This window comes from Mauremys mutica, chromosome 21 (assembly GCF_020497125.1).
Source record: "Mauremys mutica isolate MM-2020 ecotype Southern chromosome 21, ASM2049712v1, whole genome shotgun sequence".
In the NCBI taxonomy this organism is placed as follows: Eukaryota; Metazoa; Chordata; order Testudines; family Geoemydidae; genus Mauremys; species Mauremys mutica.
Genome location: NC_059092.1, coordinates 22,275,971 through 22,296,287, shown reverse-complemented (window position 1 = coordinate 22,296,287; position 20,317 = coordinate 22,275,971). Strand labels below are relative to the sequence as shown.

Genomic DNA, 20,317 nt, shown 5'->3' with positions numbered 1-20,317 from the left:
TGTAACCTGCTTCTTGAGTGTATTAAGCTTACTTTCAACAAGGAGTCCGGTGGCACCTTAAAGACTAACAGATTTATTTGGGCATAAGCTTTCGTGGGTAAAAAAGCGCCATGGGGGTTGGACTCCTTGTTGTTTTTTATGGATACAGACTAACAGGGCTACCCCCTGATACTTGGCATTAAGCTTAGTTTGCGTGTTTTGTTTTATTTGCTCAGTAATCTGCTTTGTTCTGTTTGCCGTCCCTTATAATCACTTCACATTTATCTTTTATAGTCAATAAACGTATTTCTTGTTTATTCAGAACCCAGTTTGTGCAATTCCTATCGGGGGGGCAAGAAGCCGGGCGGATCTCTCTCCACATTGAGGAAGAGGGCGAATCTTCATGAGCTTGCGCTGAAACAGCACAAAACAATATTATCTGGGGTGCATGTGAGTGCTGGGCAATCCCCGAGCTGACTCCTCCCACACCCAGCTGATCTCAGTGTCTCTGTGTCCATTTGCAGCTGGGTGTGGCCCTACCTGTGTGTGCTGGAGGAGGCTTGAGGGCCTGGCTCAGCAGAACAGGGTGAGGAAACCCAGGCTGGTGGAAAGGGTGGGCTCAGTGAGACCCCAGCACATCAGGGGACACCCCAGAGGGGGGTCCAACCCGTCACATCTATCTCGGTGCTGTGGTGCTTGGTGCTGGGCCTGAGCTGACTCTCACAAGCTGCTCCCTTGGGAACAGCAGGCTGGTAATTCTGGAAGTGTTCAGTGGCTAAGGGGCTGGATGCCACAGGGCACTCGGGACTTGCTGTGCACCTGTCACTGCCTGCACAGAGAGGGCGAGGTCTGTGCAGGCCTGGAAGGCAGGTGCTGCCAGAGGTTGCAGGTTGCAGGGAGCTGCTCCACAGCAGGCAGAGGCATCTCATGCTAAGGGCAGGTCGTGGCGAGGTGCCAAAGAGCCACTCAGGGGTGCAGTTTAACTCCGGCAAGGCCCTCAGTACAGTGCTATCGGCTGGGTCCAGGCCTGGTTCTGCTCTCCACTCCCCTGCTGTAATTGTACGTCGCAATTACTCCAGTCACGTGAGAGAGACGAATTGGGGCCCACACAACCTAGGAAAGGGACAGCAGCATCTTCCTCTTGGGGCAGACGAAGATCAGAGTGCAAGAGCATGCTACATACATGCCCATCTATAACGGATTAGAGTGCACCAAGCTGTGCTGCATGGCCATACAGCGAGCAACGCCCCCATTTTCCTGGCTTTAAGGGATGTGGGATCTTATGATCTGCATCAGGGTTCTGCTGCTAACGCCATGGCAGAGGAGCGCAGCCATTACACCACCTGCTCCTGGTGCATGAAGATCACGCTCAGACTCTGCTCTAGTTCTGGCAGCCATGGCTGGTTTGAGCTTAACCAGGCTGGAGACAGAAGGCAAGCATGCAGGGAGGTGGGGGCAGCACACGCCACAATGTTCCAGTGCTGGCAACTCTCCTGGCTGTAGCACGAGTTGGTGTTTTTCGGAAAGCCTCCAGCTCCTGGAGTCATGTGATTCTGAGAGACACCCAGCTTCCATTTCAAACACCAAGCAGTAGCTGGGGAAGTATTTTCTAGCTCTGGCAGTGGCACAGAAATGTGACCCCTAGAAAGCTCAATAATCATCCAGCAAATTTTATTAGTTTTTAAATCTCGTGATGTGTAGAGGGGGCCTGGCCTAGGAGTTCTGAATGAGGGGGGTGGAATCTGCAATTTCACCCTCTGCCCACGGCCCCATCCTGGGAAAAACCAGTCCGACTGGAAATTTTTGACCATCCTGGTGAGAACATCAGGGGTTTTTCATCGCTGTCACTCTCTGCCCAGGTTAGCTGAAGCTCGGAGAAACTGTGCTGTGTTGGCCTAGCCCCTGACACCTTGATGGTAGAGTGACTAAGCCTTGTGTAAGCAAGTCTGCTGCTCTCTGTCCTTCACCTCTGCCTTTATCACCTCCCTCTGGAGTCTGGCAGCAGATCTGACATCACCTTGGGGGGGAAAAAATAAAAATCCCCTGCTAAACCAGGGTCACTTGTTAATTGTTAACACTCATTTCATGCCACCTGTTCTTGTTCCCAGACTAATTTTGATCCTGTTCAGAGGGGCCTTATTCCCCTGGGAGTGGAGCGTCAGGAAAGGCACAAATGCTGACACCATGAAGGGGATCAGCATCTGGAAAGGCTGGTTGGGAGGCAGAGGACAGCCAGGCCTGGGAGGCTCACCCAGCAGCTGAGGTTACCCGTTACCCTGTAGAAAAAGATGCCCATTGTCACAACTGCCATTGTGCCAGAGACCCAGAGTGAGGGGAAAGGGCCATTAGTGGGAAATGCCTTGTGGGGTCACTTGGAAGTGAACTGGGTGCGATTATTTGACTTTGATCTTGTACATTCAGACAATGGACACAAGCCAAATCCAGCCCCGGGAGACTCTGCAGAAAACACTGCAGTTCCCCCCGCCATGGAATCTGGGGCCCCCTGTCTCTGTGAATGGGAGATCAACACTCTGCCCTTCTCATTTCTTCTAAATCCAACAATTACAATAACGCAGGGAAATTAAATGCAAGAGGTGCAACGCACACGTCAGGAAAGCTAAATGAGCATTCCCTCAGCAGAGAGAACCCACGCGGGGTGCCAGTGCCAGGTCAGAGTGACGGGGTGCCACCCTCACGCACACTGCTTGTGGTACCGCGTAGCCCGGCAGGCCTGCTGCACTTTCTCCCTCTTGCAATGATTGACTCCCAGCCCAGAGTACTTCAACCAAGGGTCCCTCTGTAAGTCTTATTTATTCACTCCTGTACAGAGCACAGCTTCTTTAGCCCACGTCCACCCTCGGAGCCTGGGTCCTCTCTGAAATTCAGGCTCCCACAGCCTCCTCCTGGCTCTGTGTAAGAGTTCAGGCAGCTCCCTCCTTGTGCCGAGAATCCCTCTGCCCAACTCCTGGGCCCTATGGACTATAAGCTAAGCCGCCTTCTCCTCCCAGTGTCTCTCTGGGATCTTCTCTCGCTAAGAGCACCTGGTAGCCGTTTATCCAGTCCAGGTGCTCCTTCGTCAGTTAGCTGCCAACCAGCCACCCAGGCAGTTAATTACTTACAGGTGAGCTGAGAAGGGCTTGTTCTCCTTAACGAAGCCTGTTGTGGATAGACTGGGCCCTGATTCCCCTTAAAGGGGCAGGCCCCCTGTGTCAATAAGGCATTAAAATGAGTCCCATAGAAAGCAGTACAAAACCCTACGTGGTCTCAAGGGAACCCTGAATCTGAATCAACTTTAGGTGCACACTTTGCATAAAGGTTCCATTTGGAAGCAGTTTATAGAGGGCTAACGAAGGCTAAGTAGATATTTTAAGAACTGTTAATCGGTTGCTGTAGATTGTTATAGAGACCAATAGATGTGTGGGTGGCTTGTACCCCTGGCCAACAGCCATCCATAACCCCAGCTGCTGATGGGCTTATAACCACCTCTAATACACACTGCTGACCTCTGGGACACGTTTATAACAGACTTTAGTAACCCCGTACAAGCCATCTATTAACAGCACCTACCTATAAAGTGTGACCAAATTTCCTGCATTTAACATCTGCAGCTTAACACCGTCCCATGTGGGCTCTGGCCTCTCACAGGTTCATTGTCCTGCCCTGATGCAGCCACCTTGTTAATAGCACCATTCACTGCAAGTGACCCCTGCGCAGAATGGCAGCACGAGGCACAGGCTGCTCCTATCAGGGGCGGCTCTAGCAATTCCACCGCCCCAAGCACGGCGGCACGTGGCGGGGACGCTCTGGCGGTCGCCGGTCCCGCGGCTCCGGTGGACCTCCTGCAGACGTGCCTGCGGAGGGTCCACTGGTCCCGCGGCTCCGGTGGAGCATCCACAGGCACGCCTGCGGGAGGTCCACCGGAGCCGCCTGCCACCCTCCCGGCGACCGGCAGAGCGCCCCTCGTGGCATGCCGCCCCAAGCACGTGCTTGGCGTGCTGGGGCCTGGAGCCGGCCCTGGCTCCTCTGTCCCCTTCGCCCCGTAAGGGACCCTACGAGGGGCCTGCTCCAGCTCCCAGTGAAGTCAGAGTCTCCCGTGATTTCAGTGGGACTTGGATCAGGCCCTGAGTCCTTACCCCAGTGCAGGGAGAAGGACCAGGCCAGCTGGCCTATGTCTGTGCAGATCTTCTGCTCATTCCCCTCCCCACAGCAGGGGGCTGCAGTGGGGGATGGACTCCATTCCTCTAGCCCCCTGGGACCCATGCCAGTGCCCAGGCCTAGGGTGGCCCCACTCCCTCTCCAGCTCTGTGACCTAAATTCTCTCTAAGCTGTGTGGCCATGCAGCAGCCTATTAAGCACTGTGCAGGCGCTCAGGGCTGCAGCAGGGAGAGGCGCCTCTCCCCCACCCTGGACCTGCTGCGGCGGAGAGAGGCGCCTCTCCCCCACCCTGGACCTGCTGCAGCAGGGAGAGGCGCCTCTCCCCCGCCCTGGACCTGCTGCAGCAGGGAGAGGCGCCTCTCCCCCACCTTGGACCTGCTGCGGCGGAGAGAGGCGCCTCTCCCCCACCCTGGACCTGCTGCGGCGGGGAGAGGCGCCTCTCCCCCACCCTGGACCTGCTGCGGCGGGGAGAGGCGCCTCTCCCCGCCCTGGACCTGCTGCGGCGGGGTGAGGCGCCTCTCCCCCCCCCTGGACCGTGTGCTGCGGGGAGAGGCGCCTCTCCCCCACCCTGGACCTGCTGCGGCGGGGAGAGGCGCCTCTCCCCCACCCTGGACCTGCTGCGGCGGGGAGAGGCGCCTCTCCCCCACCCTGGACCTGCTGCGGGGGGGAGAGGCGGCTCTCCCCTGCTGGCCCCAGCCCAGCCCCGGTTCTGCCGCAGCCGAGTCCCGACCCAGCCCAGCCTGGACCTCCCGCAGACGGGAAGAGGCACCTGGTCTCAACCCAACCCAGCCCCGGAGCTGCCATGGCAGGGAGAGGCACCTCTCCCCCATCAGCTCAGGTGCTGCTGCGGGGAGAGAGAGCTCTCTCCCCGCCATAGTCTGGGGCAGCCGCACCCCAAACCCCTCATCCCCGACCTCACCCCAGAGCCCACACCCCCCTACAGCCCAACCCTCTGCCCCAGTCCTGAGCCCCTCATCCCCAGCCCCACCGCAGATCCTGCACTCCCAGCCGGAGACCTCACCCCCCACTGTTCCCCCCCACATCCCAACCCTCTGTCCCCCCCCACAGCCCGCACCCCCAGCTGGAGCCCTCACCCCTCTGCCCCAGCCCTGAGCCCCCTCCCCCACTGCAAACCCCTCAGCCCCACCCCCACCACATACACTTTGTTATGTGCCCCAAGGTGGACACATCACCTCCATATTGGCGCACATAACAAAAGTCATTCTGCACATGGGCGGGAAAAATTAGTGACCCAGCCAGTTTGCTGAGTGATGCTCTGGGCATTCATCGATTGGCCACATCCCAATCTGCCCAAGGCCGGGCAGGGCCCTGTTTCCTCGCAGTGACCTTGCACCAGGGCACAGGATATTCCAACACCTGCTCCCAGAGCTGCTAGGCACCTCCCTTCCCTGCAGCCTCTGATAAAGGGGAGTATTAAAGGGCCCTTGGTCCTTGTGGTCCCTGTGGCCAAGATGCTGAGGCTGCTGATCCCCGTTCTGCTTGTGGCTGGTGGTAAGAAATGGGCGAGCGCGAAGACTCTTTCCTCTGCCCCAGCGCCCTGCCTCGGGCACATACGGAAGGAAGGAAGAAGGCCCTTCGTGCCCTCTGCAGCCCCAGGACACACACAGCTCCCCTTGGCCCCTTGTTCCCAGCCCCCCGGCGCCCCTCAACCTCGCGGAGGTTGTGCCCGGTGCTGTCAGGGGAACGGGCCCTGGGGCCTGCCTCCATTGGATCAGGAGGGGATGAGACCCTGGGTGGGCCTACACTGGGCAAGGTAACCATCCAGGGCTGCCCAGAGGATTCAGGGGGCCTGGGGTCTTTGGCGACGGGGGGCCCCCGCCACTGAATTGCCGCCAAAGACCTGGAGCAGAAAAAGCCCCGTGAGAGTTTTCTGGGGCCCCCGGAGCAAGTGAAGGACCCTGCTCCAGGGCCCCCGAAAAACTCTTGTGGGGGCCCCTGCAGGGCCCGGGGCAAATTGCCCCACTTGTCCCCCCCCCTCGGGCGGCCCTGTGACCATCTCATGGAGAGCCTGGGGCAGCACCTCAGGACTGGGGCGTGACTGGGGACGTCCAGGGTTCGGCTGGAGAGGGTGAGCTGCCATGAGCACATGTCTCGCTTCCCCATTGTCCAGCCTCCTCTGCTCGGCAGAAGGGTCGGGTGCCTTTGCCATCTGTGTGATGCACAGTCCTCTCCCCTTCCAGCCCGCGGGTGTGGGACACCCATCTACTCCCCCCACACAAGGGTGGTGAACGGAGAGGATGCCGTGCCGTACAGCTGGCCCTGGCAGGTGAGTGGAATCCAGCCATTGGCCGCGGTGACAGCCAATCAGCACCGAGGCTCGATGCGATCGCACGTCTGCACTAGCGCGGGGTGTTAGGGTTCACAGCAAACTTTTTTTTTCCCCACTGAAAAATCCAGATTTGGGTTGGCTGAAACCTTACCTGTGTTTGCCTTGAGTTCGATGCATTTGATTGTCAGAAGAATATTGAAACATTTTTTGGAGCCCTCCCCAATATTTCTTTGTGAAGTTCAATGTTTCGATTTCTCAATTCAAAGTGAATCTTTCAAAAGTACGTCCAGTTATTAAAAAAAATTAAAAACATTTTCAAACACTGAAAAGCAAAATGAAATATTTCGTTTGACCCGTCACGGGTCCATGGGCCTGCCCTGACACGACTGCAGCGCAATCACTTTCTTCTTCAACTGTTTAGGTTTCCTAAAAATCTGAAAAAAAAAATCACTTTGGGTGGATACGAAATTCCCCCCACCCCCAAATTTTGGAGCAGCTAAAAAACTCCATTATTCACCCTGCTGTAATCTCCCCAGGACTGGGGGTTGCGGGGGTTAGACCTGCAGAGTTGCTCTGACCACACCAAGCTCTTGTGGTGATGGACAGGCTAAGCAAAGGGGGTGGCGGTGGTGGGTGGCTTGAATAGTGCCCCGTTTATGGAGCAAAGGAGAGCTAAAGGGACAGGAAACTCCATCTTCTTCATCCCTTCTCCTCACGGCTGGATTGAGGAAGCCAAACTCGCCCTTGGTTTAACACCCCGCCCTGCAGTCCTTAGGCAACCCCCCGCTGACCTTACGGTTTGAGAGAACAAGTCCCACCTCTGATGTGCACGAAATTCTAGCAGCTGTTTTATCCGGATCCCAGCTTGTGCCTATTGCAGGTCCCGCCGTGTGCATTCCATGGCCCCTACCGACAGACTGGGCAGCCCAAGGCCAGGATTGGCACAAGCTTCCGGCTATGCTTACGGGGCTGGTTTCAGACATAGCTGAGCCCCACCCTCTGAAATCAGGGCCCTGTCAAACATCAGACTTTGGGCTCCAGCTCGCAGCAGTCTGGGGAGGGCACGGTGGATTCCTTGCCTTTGAGTTTCTTAGCAGTTCTGTGTCTGTGCCCATGTTCCAGCCCATGGCACTGATGGGCACAGGGAGAAGCAAAAAAGCCCTACAATTCACTGGGAAGGGGCAGCAGGGCTCTGCCAGGGGGTGGGCGTGAGGGAGTGCCAGTGGGAGCCAGAGACTAGCTGCTCCCCTCAACTCCCAGGGCATTTCTGAGTGACAGTCCGCGTGGGTCAGCCCCTCGGTGCCTGCTGCCCTCTGGTGCTGTGTGAGCAGGGAGAGGGTTTGCCCCGGCAGACTGTGTGCCATGGTAACTCCGCCGTGTGTAACCACAGCCCCCCAGAGAGCAGCCTGCCTCCACAGCCGGGCCAGGCCATGCTAGCACTCCGATGGGCCATGGTCTCTGGCTGTTTCAGTGGGTGGTTTCCATGGGACGTTACTGGGGCTAACCCCAAAGCTCCCACTGTTCAGAGCCTCCCCACAGTGGAGCCAGAAGATGGGGAGCCCTGGAGCTCCATAGCAGGTCCCCCACTGCCCTGTCTTGTCTCCTGGCAGATCTCCCTGCAGTACGAGAAGGATGGTGCTTTCCAACACACCTGCGGGGGAACCCTCATCGCTCCCACATGGGTCATGACGGCTGCGCACTGCATCTCGTAAGCCTCCTCCTCTTCCGATTGCCTAAAATTTAATGCGGCCGACGCACCATGGGGTCTTGGGGCAGGAGCCACAGGGCCCTGGTCTGCCATGGAGCCCTGTAACTGACATGCTCTGCAGCCTGGGGCACGTCCCTCCATGAAAAGGCTAACACAGTCCTGGGGTGCATCAGGCGAGGTATTTCCAGCAGAGACGGGGAAGTGTTAGTACCATTATACAGGGCACTGGTGAGACCTCATCTGGAGTATTGTGTGCAGTTCTGGTCTCCCATGTTTAAGACAGATGAATTCAAACTGAACAGGTGCGGAGAAGGGCTACTAGGATGATCTGAGGAATGAAAAACCTACCTTAGGAGAGGAGACTCACAGAGCTTGGCTTGTTTAGCCTAACCAATAGAAGGCTGAGGGGAGATACGATTGCTCTCTATAAATACATCAGAGGGATAAATACCGGGGAGGGAGAGGAGTTATTTAAGTTAGGCACCAACGTGGACCCCAGAACAAATGGATATAAACTGGCCATCAACAAGTTTAGGCTTGAAATTAGACGAAGGTTTCTAACCATCAGAGGAGTGAAGTTCTGGAGCAGCCTCCCAAGGGGAGGAATAGGGGCAAAAAACCTGACTGGCTTCAAGACTGAGTCTGATAAACTTATGGAGGGGGTGGTATGACAGGACTGCCTGCAATGGCATGTGGCCCGTCGGCAATGGCCAGTAGCAAAAATCCCCAGCTGCTGGAGATGGGACACTAGGTGGGGAGGGCTCTGCGTTATGACAGAGAATTCTTTCCCAGGTGTCTGCCTGCTGGGTCTTGCCCATATGCTCAAGGTCTAACTGATCACCATATTTGAGGTCGGGAATTTTCCCTGGGTCAGGTTGGCAGAGACCCTGGGGGAGGTTTTCACCTTCCTCTGCAGCATGGGGCATAAGGTCACTTGCAGGTTTAAACTAGTGTAAATGGTGAATTCTCTGTAATTTGAAATCTTTAAACCACGATTTGAGGATGTCAGTAACTCAGCCAGAGCTTAGGGATCTATTACAGGAGTGGGTGGGTGAGGTTCTGTGGCCTGCGAGGTGCATGATCAGACTAGATTATCACGCTGGTCCCTTCCCTCTTCAGTAAGCGTATCTGAGTAAGAATATACATGACCATTTTAAACCTAGCCAGTGTCCCTTAAGTGACTTCCCACAAGGTGTCAGAGCATGTCAGGATTAGAGCTGAGTGGGTCTAATATTTATTTAATTTTCTTTCTTGATATAGGAATTAGGTACCGTGCTCCTGTCTGATAGTTTCTAAGTTATTATCTACAAAAACACTGGAGTTTACAGTTGCCTAAGTACCCCCTGGAATCATAGTTAAAGTTGCGCCCCCCCCGATCTGAAATGGTGCCCCTGTGGGCAGGCACGGAATGTGTCCCCCCCCCGGCCATGCACGGCCCCATTGGCCTGACTGGAGCCACCCGCCCCAAATGTAGTCAAACGACACCTACGTCAGCCCCCATTCTGGGTTCCCCACCCAAGCAGAGTCTTTCAGAGACATTCCCCTTTTCCTGGGACCTGATTCCTTTAGTTCATCTGCTTAGTGAGGCCGTGGACTTTTTAAAAGCCTCCCAGCCCCTCCCTCCAGGCAGGGCCGGCTTTAGGAAGTGCGGGGCCCAATTCCAACAGTTTTGATGGCAGGGATGGCTAAAAAAAAAAAAGAAAAAACACACGTAAAAAACCACGCGGGGCTTGTACTCACCGGGCGGTGCTCCCGAGCCTTCGGCGGCACTTCGGCGGCGGGTCCTTCATTCACTCCAGGTCTTCGGTGGCACTGAAGGACCCACCGCCGAAGTGCCACCGAAGACCCGGAGCGAGTGAAGGACGTGCCGCTGAAGACCCGAAGCGCCGCCAGGTAGGTAAAAATTAAAAAGGCGCCTCTAGCCAGGGAAGGGATTCTCACTGGGCGCGGGGCCCTCTTAGGCGCGGGGCCCGATTCGGGGGAATTGGTGGAATAGGCCTAAAGCCGGCCCTGCCTCCAGGAGCTCCTCCTTCAGCTGAGCTCTGGGAGCCGCTTAACAGGCCTAATGCTTGTTAACCAATTAGCTGCTGAGCACCTCACTACTGGGGAGAGGGGGTTCAGGATAGGTTCAGTCTCCTTACAGAAGACCATCAGGGGTAGAGTGGCCCTGACTCTCCTTCGAGGGGCCAGTCCGGCCACGACAGTGTCCCTGCGCTGTGTGTCCCCGCGTGAGGGGCTGGCTGGGCCCCGAGTGCCCAGGCTGGGACGGGCCAGCTGGGGGGTGCTGCTGCTGCTGCTGCTGATCAGGGCTAGAGACCAACACAGGGAGTAGGGTGATGTCTCCTGCATGGTGTGCAGGACTCAGCCCCCTCTGAGTCCCAAGGGGGCACTGCAGGCTGCCCCCCGCTGCAATCCCTGGGTTGTCCCCTCACAGGCTCTTGGGGGTTTCCTTCCAGGACATCCCGCACCTACGAGGTGGTGCTGGGGGAGTATGACAGGAGCGTAGCAGAGGGCTCTGAGCAGCGCATCCCGGTGAATCCTGAGGACATCTTCGTCCACCCTCGCTGGAACTCCATCTGCGTGGCCTGCGGGTAAGGCAATGCAGGCACATGCCAGGCTGCGGCTGCCCGCCCTTCTGCGCTGCCTGGGGGTGGCAGGGCTCCCAGGGAGGGCAGCGGCAGACGGGGAACAGTCTGTTATCCGAACGGCTTGGGAGGGAAAGACACACACAGAGCTGTTCCCATGTAAGGACCCTGGGCCTGTCGCCGGTGCCCTGGGCAGCACCCTGCAGGCCAGCGGATGCTGAGGGGCTGCAGAAGCCAGCAGGGGAATAGTGTGGCTTTATCTGCCACGCTGGCTCCATGGCCATGGGCTCCGCTCATAGCAGAGCAGGCCCTGGGCAGGCCTGTGACCCAACCTGGCTGGGGTCTACGTCCTGATCAGCACACACTGCCCTGCCTTTGGGACGGGACCGGTGAGGGGGCTGCAGGCTCTCTTTGCCAAGCTCTGTGCCAGGGACATATTGCAGAGTAGCAGCCGGGTTAGTCTGTATCTGCAAAAAGCACAGGAGCACTTGTGGCACCTTAGAGACTAACACATTTATTTGAGCATAAGCTTTCGTGGGCTACAGCCAGGGGTGAAAGTAACTTACAGGACTTATCGGTACTGCCGGAGTCCTGAGGGGGCGTGGCCTCATCCAGAAGGGGCGTGGCCTCAATCAGAAGGGGCGGGGCCTCTCAAGATTTAAAGGCCCTGGGCAACCAGCTGTGGCTGGGAGACCCAGAGCCTTTAAATCAACCAGGGGCTCCCAGCTGCAGAGGTGGCTGGGAGCCCCCCGGGGCTCAGGGGCAAATTAAAGGGCCTGGGGCTCTGGCTGCCGGGGGGAACCCTGAGCTTTGCGGGACTGGGGCAGGGATTTAAAGGGCCCAGAGCTCCTGCTGCTGAGGGAAGCCCGGAGCCCTTTAAATCCTGGCCCCAGCCCGGCCGCCAGAGCCGTGGTCGGGATTCAAAGGGCTCTGGGCTGCCCGCAGCGGCGGGGAGCTCTGAGCCCTTTAAATCTCAGCCGTGGCCATGATTTAAAGGGCTCAGAGCCCGCGGGCAGCCCAGAGCCCTTTCAATCCCTGCCGTGGAAGTCGATGCGGTCCAGCACAGTGTACTGGCTCTTGCCGGTACGCCGTACCAGACCGGACCGGCTTACTTTCACCTCTGCTGGGGAGGGAATGGGATAGATTTGAACTTGGAAATGGTTCCTGATTTTGATTGTGTTTAGGAGATCCCCTCATCCCCGGGGGGCAGCAAAGAACTGCCCCTGCCATGGTCACACACACCCAACAACAACTGGGAGTGAAATTAACAAGGACATGAGTGGCAGGTTATATGGGCTCAAGGTGCCTGAGCACCAATATTCAAGGCTGGGGGCTCTGCTCCACCAATATTTGGAGCTGGGTTTTTTCCCTGGCCCTGCCTGGAGCGGGCCCTGGCACCCCCGTCCCAGAGTGTCATCCCCCCCCTCCTTGGAGCTTCCCTGCCTGAAAAAACACAGCCCGTGTCTCTCCCTTGCTTGTGCTGCCGGCTGCCTGCCGCTGCTTCTGCCTCAGGCTGTAGAGAGCAGCGGCCAGCAGCCCGTTGGAGCACCTGGGGAGGGGGAGAGAGGAGGGGGGAGGAGGCACACAGGTGCCTGGCAGTCCTCTCTCTCCCGTCCCCGGCACCCACCTGGAGGAGACGCCAAGGGCACTTCCGGCCAGGAGATGGACAGCTGGGGTGGACCTCACTCACCGGAGCAGCTGCTGGGGCTTCGGTGAGGTTTGACCCTGTGATCCACCCCCTCCCCCCGCAGCCCCCACTCCTGCCCAGTGCTGGGCAAGGGGCAGCCCCACCCCCAGTGAGGCTCGGGCGGGGGGCAGCAGGCTGCAGCAGGGGAGGAAGGAAGCCACATGTGATGGAACCCCCCCCCCAGCACCCACCCACCCACCCACCACAGGGGAGATGGCGGAGGGGGACTTCCTAGACCTGAGTAGCTGGGCCTTGAGTGGATTTTGTGACACCCTGCCCCCCCCAGCCACCACCCTGCAGTCCCCACTCCTGCCCCACGCTGGGCACGGGGCAGCCCCATCCCCCATCCCCAGTGAGGCTACGGTGAGGGGCAGCAGGGGAGGCCACACGTGATGGCAACCCCGTCCCCCCGGTACCCACCATAGGGGAGGCGAGTGGGCTTTCTGGAGCTGAGAGAGGCCCTAGGAGCATGTGCAGTGACCGTGGTGCAGAGTGAGTGTGTTGCCGGGGGCGGCGGGGAGAGGAGGGTCCCTCCCCTGGAGCTTGCTGCTGCCAGTGTGGGGGGGGGAGTCCTCTCTGGCCCTAGCCCTGGGGCAGCCTGTCTGCACCCCAAGTTCCTTATCCCCAGCCATGCCCAGAGCCTGCGCCCCCAGCACCCCAACCCTGAGCACCCTCCTGCACTGGGAACCCCTCATCCCCAGCCCCACCCCAGAGCCCTCACCTGAGGGGGAAAACGTGCCACTTAAATTTGGTGGTCAGTTTGGAGTATCATTGTGTTTAGCACAATACTTGATTATTTTACACCCTTTAAAGTATATAACTAGTCGTATACAGGTGTTACGAAGTGGGAATGTTCTTAATGTTTTCTCTGAATACTGTGTGGGTGCCTCAGTTTTCCCTATGCATTTCTCAGGGATCTAGATGGTGGGATAAGGGGGTGTGATTGTTGTAGAGCCCTAGAGGGCCAGTGTGATGCCGTCTGCACAGAGAATGGCTGAAACCCTGTCTCCAGGCAACTGATGGCCTGGGCCACTCTCCTGCAAGCTGCCAACTGAAGGTGTTGGAGAACAAAGAGATCAGGTGGCCTCCTAATGCCTGGAAAAGAGACAAAGGCCAGAGGAGGGAGTGTCAGTGCCTGTGCTGACTTCTGGGAAGCGCATGGTGTGGAAGGGGATGCTGGGATGCTTTGGAACAACTCCATACAAAGCCAGTCAGGACTCTGGGGGAGCCTCCTCTCTCGGAGCAGACTGTCTGCAGGGCAAGAAGCTTACACCTTCCTGGGTCTGACCTCGGAGCATTCAGCCCTTCCACACCGTGCACTTTCCACAGCGAGTCTGCCCAGGCAGGTCCTGGGGCAACCAGAGGTCCCTGCACCCCAACTCTGCAGTCAGACGTGACTCTCAGCCAGCCGGTAAAACAGAAGGTTTATTAGACGACAGGATCACAGTCTAAAACAGAGCTTGTAGGTACAGAAAACAGGACCCTTCAGTCAGGTCCATCTTGGGGGGTGGGGAGCCCAGACCCAAGTTCTGGGTCTCTCCCCATTTCCCCAGCCAGCTCCAAACTGACACTCCCTCCTCTGGCCTCTGTGTCTCTTCCGGACAAGGAGGCCACCTGATCTCTTTGTCCCCAACACCTTCAGTTGGCACCTTGCCGGGGAAACTGAGGCACCCACACAGTATTCAGAGAAAACATTAAGAACATTCCCACTTTGTCACAACAGGTGCAACAAAATATAATACCGTATATTGAAGCAGGCAAGTGCTGCTTCTGACTTTCCACTTTTAATTGACCCTTGTAATCTTGTGGTGCCAACGCGTTGTAGCTTCATTTTATATCGGCTTACAGGGTGGGAGCAGGGCGGGGCACCAACAAAAATTATACAAACCTGCCGCCTATGAACAAGGATGCCAGAAATGGCTCCTAACTCTGGGCACTGAACTGCACAGGGAACAGCTGAGTTTAAACTGTTCTTTTGCAGGCAGCAGCAGCAGGCATCTCAGCCAGTGTCCCTACTGCAAGCTAGAGCCTAGAGCAGAACCCCTGCTGGGGGGGGGGGGAGGAATGCAGAGCCTTGTCTGCAGCCTGGCTGGAGGAGGGGGAGGGAGGAGCCGAGAAACCAATGTGACAGTGAGTTTTCCCCTTCCACCTGCTTTTATTAGCTCTGGATTTAGGCTGTGCAGCCAAATGCTTGTATTTGTTGTATATGTTAGTATTGGAGAGATCCCCTCATCCCCGGGGGCAGACAGGGACTGCCCCTGCCATGGTCAAACACACCCTCCCCTCAACCCCTCCCCCCAGCTGCTGTGAGTGAAATGAACAAGGAGGCCAGAAACCGAGCCCTGGGGGCTGAACCATCAGGGAACAGCTGAGTTTAAACTATTCTCATGCAGGGAGCAGGCTTCTCTCTCCCTCCCTCAGTCAGTCTCCTTTTCTTACCGGTCCTCCGTACCGGCCCGTACCACCTTACTTTCACCTCTGGCTACAGCCCACTTCATGGGATGCATAGACTGGAACATACAGCAAGAAGATATTTATACATAGAGAGAACATGAAAAGGTGGAAGTAGCCAGACCAACTGGAAGAGGCCAATCAATTGAGATGAGCTGTCGTCAGCAGGAGAAAAAAAACTTTTGAAGTGGTAACCGAGATGACGCATAGAAGGTTTGAGGATACTTAACATGGGGAAATAGATTCAATGTGTGTAATGGCCCAACCATTCCCAGTCCCTGTTCAAACCTAAGTGCCACCTTCAGGCCTGTCACTGGGTGGTTAGAGAGGCTGAAGTGTTCTCCCACTGCTTTTTGAATGTTATGATTCCCGGTGAAGTGGGCTGTAGCCACCGAAGCTTATGCTCAAATAAATGTGTTAGTCTCTAAGGGACATATCATCCCCCTTTGGTGCAAGGGGTGGGTTTTTAGCCCTGGGCAGTGATGTCTTCAGTCCATGGAGCAGGAGAGCAGCCCCCCCATGGCCCCCTCCGGCTGCCCTGGGGGGACACCTCGAGCGCAGTCTCCAGGCCTCGCTGGTTAGGCTGCCCACAAGGGGGGTCTGTCATGCTGTGGACACCTGTCCCCCAGAGACCTGGACTGAGCCCCGAGCCAATAAGAGCTGCCGCCCTGTGACATCCTTGGCTTCTCGCTTGGTCTGCTGGTGGACAGGTCCATGGCCAGCCCCCCGAGCCGCCCGCCCTTCCAGTGAGCTCTGACTCCTTCTCTTGCAGCAATGACGTCGCCCTGCTCAAGCTGTCCCGGAGTGCCGAGCTGAACGACGCAGTGCAGCTGGGCTGCCTCCCGCCCGCAGGCGAGGTCCTGCCCAACGACTATCCCTGCTACATCACTGGCTGGGGACGCCTCTCCAGTACGTGCCCGGGGGGCTCTGCGCTGGACAGCTCTCTCATGGGAAAGCACAAGGGCAGCCACGCTGGGGTGCATCGGTTGGGGACGCATTAGTTCATTGTCCCTCTGGGTGGGTTCCTTCTCCGCTAGCACTGAGAGGCCTCAGAGATCCAGCCCCGGAGACCAGTCTCCACAAATGAAGTGCAGCATGGGCAGCTCAGGGTTTCTTCCACATGCATTGCCCCTTGCCAATGTCCCTCGATCCTGGCCTGGGGGGGCCTCCTCCAGGGGCACCAGGGAAGCTGCCAATTTGTGTCACCAGAACTAGTTATTCTAGAACATGGTCACCTTCCCCCTACGAGCTGGATGGGCACCCGCCCTTCCATCAAGTAGCCATCAGATAGCAGTGAGCGTTGACTGGTACCCGTGTGGGAGGGCGTCAAGCTGGGGAGGAAGGGGTGACAGGTTCCCTAGCTCATCACCAGCTCCTCCAACCAGCCCAGGCTCTCTCTGGTTCTGTGGGAAAGTCAGGAGCAGCAGGAGCCAAACATCACCTAGGGCCTTCTCCTGCAAGGTGCCGAGTGCTCCCAGCACCCACTGACTTCCATTGGAGCTGAAGATGATCAACAGCTCCCAGGGGTGCTCAGTGCTGCACGGGATTGAGCTCCGAATGAGACAGGAGAGGTGGCACTCGAACCCAGTGCCCGGGCTTGGTGTCACTGAGGAAGGGTGCGTCTTCCGTTTGCAGCTGGCGGGTCCCTCCCTGAGAAGCTGCAGCAGGCTCTGCTCCCGGTGGTGGACTACGCGCACTGCACCCAGCGTGACTGGTGGGGCAGCATCGCTATCAGAGAGAGCATGGTCTGCGCCGGCGGGGACATCAGATCAGGCTGCAACGTGAGTAGAAAGAGAGTGGCGGAAAATTTGGGTGCAGCGCTGGCTCGTGTGTGCATATGATCTGTCTGACCAAATTACTGCATCTGATGCAGGCACCCACTAGTCAAACATACAGTGGTGACTCAGCTGTTACCGGGGGCGGGGGGTGTGTGTCACATGCTTTGTTGCTGTTGTAGGCAGCACTCACTGCACCCACCAAAGATGTACAGGAAGGTTGCAGGAGGCAGAAACTCATCTCCATGTAGCTGTGCAGCCTGCACCCAGCTTTGAAAGGCAAAGCCCATTAGAATAGCTCAGCAAGGAACGTTCAGGGAATGATTTATCCACGTTTCTCTGCTCATCAGTTGCCAGGTTGGGAAATTCTGAAGTGTGATTCATAGTAATTTCACCCTTTCTCCCGGTAATCAGCTGATGCCTGCAGTTTGGACTGTAGCTATCACACCCAGACACACAACAGGCAGCTGGCACTGCCAGCACAGCACAGATTGACTGTAAAACTGACAGCGTCTGGTCTGTTAGTTAGTTACATGTCAGCCAGTCAGGGAGGAGAAGCCAGAGCAGTGAGGCTGGAACACCAGCGCTATGTGATTTGTAAACGGTACAAATATCAGGCTGGAAATTTGCTTTGGGCGAATAGGAGCATCTGAGTGAAGAGCTCCCATTCACCCACCCAGGCGTAGGTAACACTCCTGCTCAGACATTCCTGCAGGGCTGATGCCAAAGCCTTGTCTTTGTTCGCCTAATCCCATGGGTTGGAGAGGTCAGACTCAGCTGCACTGGAATGTTTTCCTCCTCTCAGCCTGACCAATTCACAGCCAGCTCTGGGTGAGAGAGTTCAAGGCACTGCTTAGGCCTCCTTGCAGTGACAGCCGTGGAGATGGCCCCAGTGGACTGGACTTCGCCCCCAGAGCCTGGGGCGCAGCTGTAGCAGGCAGCGAGTGAGGGATCGGGGATCTGACTCGCCCTTACCCATGGGGGCTGTCTGTCTTTCAGGGTGACTCTGGTGGCCCCCTTAACTGCCAGGCCTCTGATGGGAGATGGCAGGTGCACGGCATCGCCAGCTTTGTCTCGTCCCTTGGGTGCAACGCCTTAAAGAAACCCACCGTCTTCACCCGCGTCTCCGCCTTCGATGACTGGATTGCAGAGGTGAGCCCCCCAGCCATGTTACTGCGCGGCAGTGGGAGGGAGGTCTGCTCCTGGAGAGGGTCAGGGAGAAATCCGAAGGCCGGGCAGGGGGTCCTGGGACAGGACAGGGGGTCCCAGACGGACAATGTTTGGGGGCTCTCTCCAGGAACAGAATTTGAGTCTGGTGCGGGCCCCTTGAGTGTGGTGTCCTCCTGGGGCTCTGAGCCGAGCTCAGTGCCACGGGCCCCATCCAGAGATCACAGCCAGCTGTCCTGCACACAGCACTGAGCAAGCGGGACCCCTCATGTGACATCACCTTTGGTCCCCCTTGTGCCTCACCTCTTCCAGCAGCCCATGTCACTGCAGAGCAAAATAAGGAAGAGCTGAGTCTGGCCTGCAAAGGGGTTTCTGTAAGATCTGGAGCCTGGAAGAGCTGGTCTCAGCACAGCAGATACTGGGGACAAACTAGCTTGGATGTGCTTCTCCACTGACACACGTGTGATGACCCTGGAGCCTGCTGGGAGCCGTCATTTTGGGCACACGGCCCAGAGCCACAAGCAGGATGCTCAGTGGCCTGCAGCACCAACCACCCAGCTCTAGGGATGGCTTGAGACAGAACATCTGGCTTGGCTGTGGCTGTGAGCTCTGTCCTGCAGTGAGCAGGGGCTGGAGGCAGGCCGAGGGAGGTGTTGGGGGGGGCAGCATGGCCTAGTGGCTGAAGCACGCACCTGCAAACTGGAGTTTCTGCTCTGTGCTCCCAGCTCTGCTGCCCTGTGCTCTGGCTGACGCCTTGGGGCTGGATTTGGATTTCACTGCTCCCAGGGTCAGAGTTCCTCTGGCGTCAGGGCCAGGCTCCCCTCTCAGTTACACCAGGGCGTCTGCTGCAGTGGGGGGCATGACGCTCTGGATTTACACCTGTGTAACTCAGGGCACAAACTCCACAAATGTCAAACCAGCGTCACTGAGAGAAGGCCTGGGCCTTGGGGGCCTCAGTTTTCCTAGCAGATGATTTGGGGGCAACCGTTCCCCCTTCCTTGTTTGAGTGCAGCGAGAAGGGCAGATTGTGTCGGGAAAGGGCCTGGAGCTGGGTAACCTCTGGCGCGTGGTGGGGAGTGTGAGCCAGGCCCATGTGCTGTGGCACTGGACATCCCCACCCCAAACGGCGGGTCCTGGAGGAAGGGTCTGGGCCCCCCGCGCTCTCACGCCCCTGGGCGGTGGCAGCAGCGTAGAGGAAGCTGCTGGAGCCAGCGAATGGACAGTCACCAGCAGTGGGATAGTGATTTGTGGCCTGGCTGCAGGGGCTTGACGGGGTCTGCAGGACTGGGGGGCTGGGGAGAGAAAGGGGAGAACAGGGCTGAAGGGCTGAGAAGGGGAGGGGAGGGGAGAAGAGGGCTGGAGGACTGAGCGGGGGAGGGGAGGGGAGGGGAGAACAGGGCTGGAGGACTGAGCGGGGGGCGGGGGGGCTGCACGGGGGCAATGGTGACAAAATGCAGTTGTCGGTTGTCTTAGGCTGTGGCTACACTTAGCACTTCAAAGCGCTGCCGCGGCAGCGCTTTGAAGCACTAAGTGTAGTCAAAGCACCAGCGCTGGGAGAGAGCTCTCCCAGCACTGTCCGTACTCCACCTCCCTGTGGGGAATAACGGACAGCGCTGGGAGCACGGCTCCCAGCGCTGGGGCTTTGACCACACTGGCACTTTGCAGCGCCGCAATTTGCAGCGCTGGAGAGGGTGTGTTTTCACACCCTGCTGCAGCGCTGCAAATTTGTAAGTGTAGCCAAGCCCTTAGTAAAAAGTCTGGGAGCTGCTGGCCTAGAGGCGGAGGCTGATGAGCCTGCTCCAGCCTTGGCTAAGGGAAGCGGCTTTTTTAGCTCAGGCACTAGAGGTTGCTGGGTTAGTTCTGATCCCTAGGTCCCAGGTTCGAGCCATTCAGGGGCATCACGTTACACATGCAAAGGGCTCCAGAAGCCCTGGGAATACGATTTGTGCCATAGTTTATTGTATCCTGCCCTGATATACTTTGGGTGCTTTTCTTTCAGACCATGGCTAATAACGCATGATAAGCTGAAAGAGCCACATCTCGGAGAAACTTTCCTGGGCAGATAATAAAACAATTGTAGAAATCCCATTGTGGGTGTATTTCTTGGGGGGCAGGGGGTTCCCTTTGTTGGGGTTAATGCAGCGCCGATAATCCCAGGGCTCTTTGCAGTTGGGCAGCATGGTGGAGGGAAGGTTGTGTAAAATGAGGAATTCTTTCTTCTGGGATTTCATGCTCTGCTCCAGTGTTCCTGTAGCTTTGAAACTGTTCTTTGAAGCCCTTCACATATACCTAGTGGGTCCAATTCTGCTCTGCATTGCATACGGGGTTGTCACTGACACCCAGGCTGGGCAGGTGTAGAATACAACCACCGGTGTGACTGAGTGGAGGAGTCCACCTTCATACCCACAGTACACTTATGGAAGTGACACACAGGTCAGAATTTTCCAAAGAACTCAGCAGGATGGGAGCCTGGGGGATGCTGAGCTCTTATTGAAATCTAGCCTTCTATGGGAGACAAGT

General features: G+C 57.3%; 1 protein-coding gene across 1 annotated transcript; it reads left to right on the top strand.

The window, feature by feature from the left end:
• The first annotated feature begins 5,606 nt into the window (after nt 1-5,606).
• Nucleotides 5,607-19,854, top strand: CELA3B (chymotrypsin like elastase 3B). Its single transcript, XM_044996397.1, has 8 exons — nt 5,607-5,646; nt 6,336-6,421; nt 8,035-8,132; nt 10,589-10,723; nt 15,628-15,764; nt 16,491-16,636; nt 17,630-17,782; nt 19,797-19,854. Exons 1-8 carry the CDS (start codon nt 5,607-5,609, stop codon nt 19,815-19,817), a joined length of 816 nt encoding a protein of 271 aa, XP_044852332.1. The 3' UTR covers nt 19,818-19,854.
• Nucleotides 19,855-20,317: the final 463 nt, after the last annotated feature.

Excerpts from the sequence above, each read along its gene's own strand:
- CELA3B (XM_044996397.1), top strand. The coding sequence starts at position 5,607 with ATGCTGAGGCTGCTGATCCCCGTTCTGCTTGTGGCTGGTG. Across the intron at positions 10,724-15,627 it reads TCCATCTGCGTGGCCTGCGG|CAATGACGTCGCCCTGCTCA; the intron begins GTAAGGCAATGC and ends CTTCTCTTGCAG. Across the intron at positions 17,783-19,796 it reads TCGATGACTGGATTGCAGAG|ACCATGGCTAATAACGCATG; the intron begins GTGAGCCCCCCA and ends CTTTTCTTTCAG.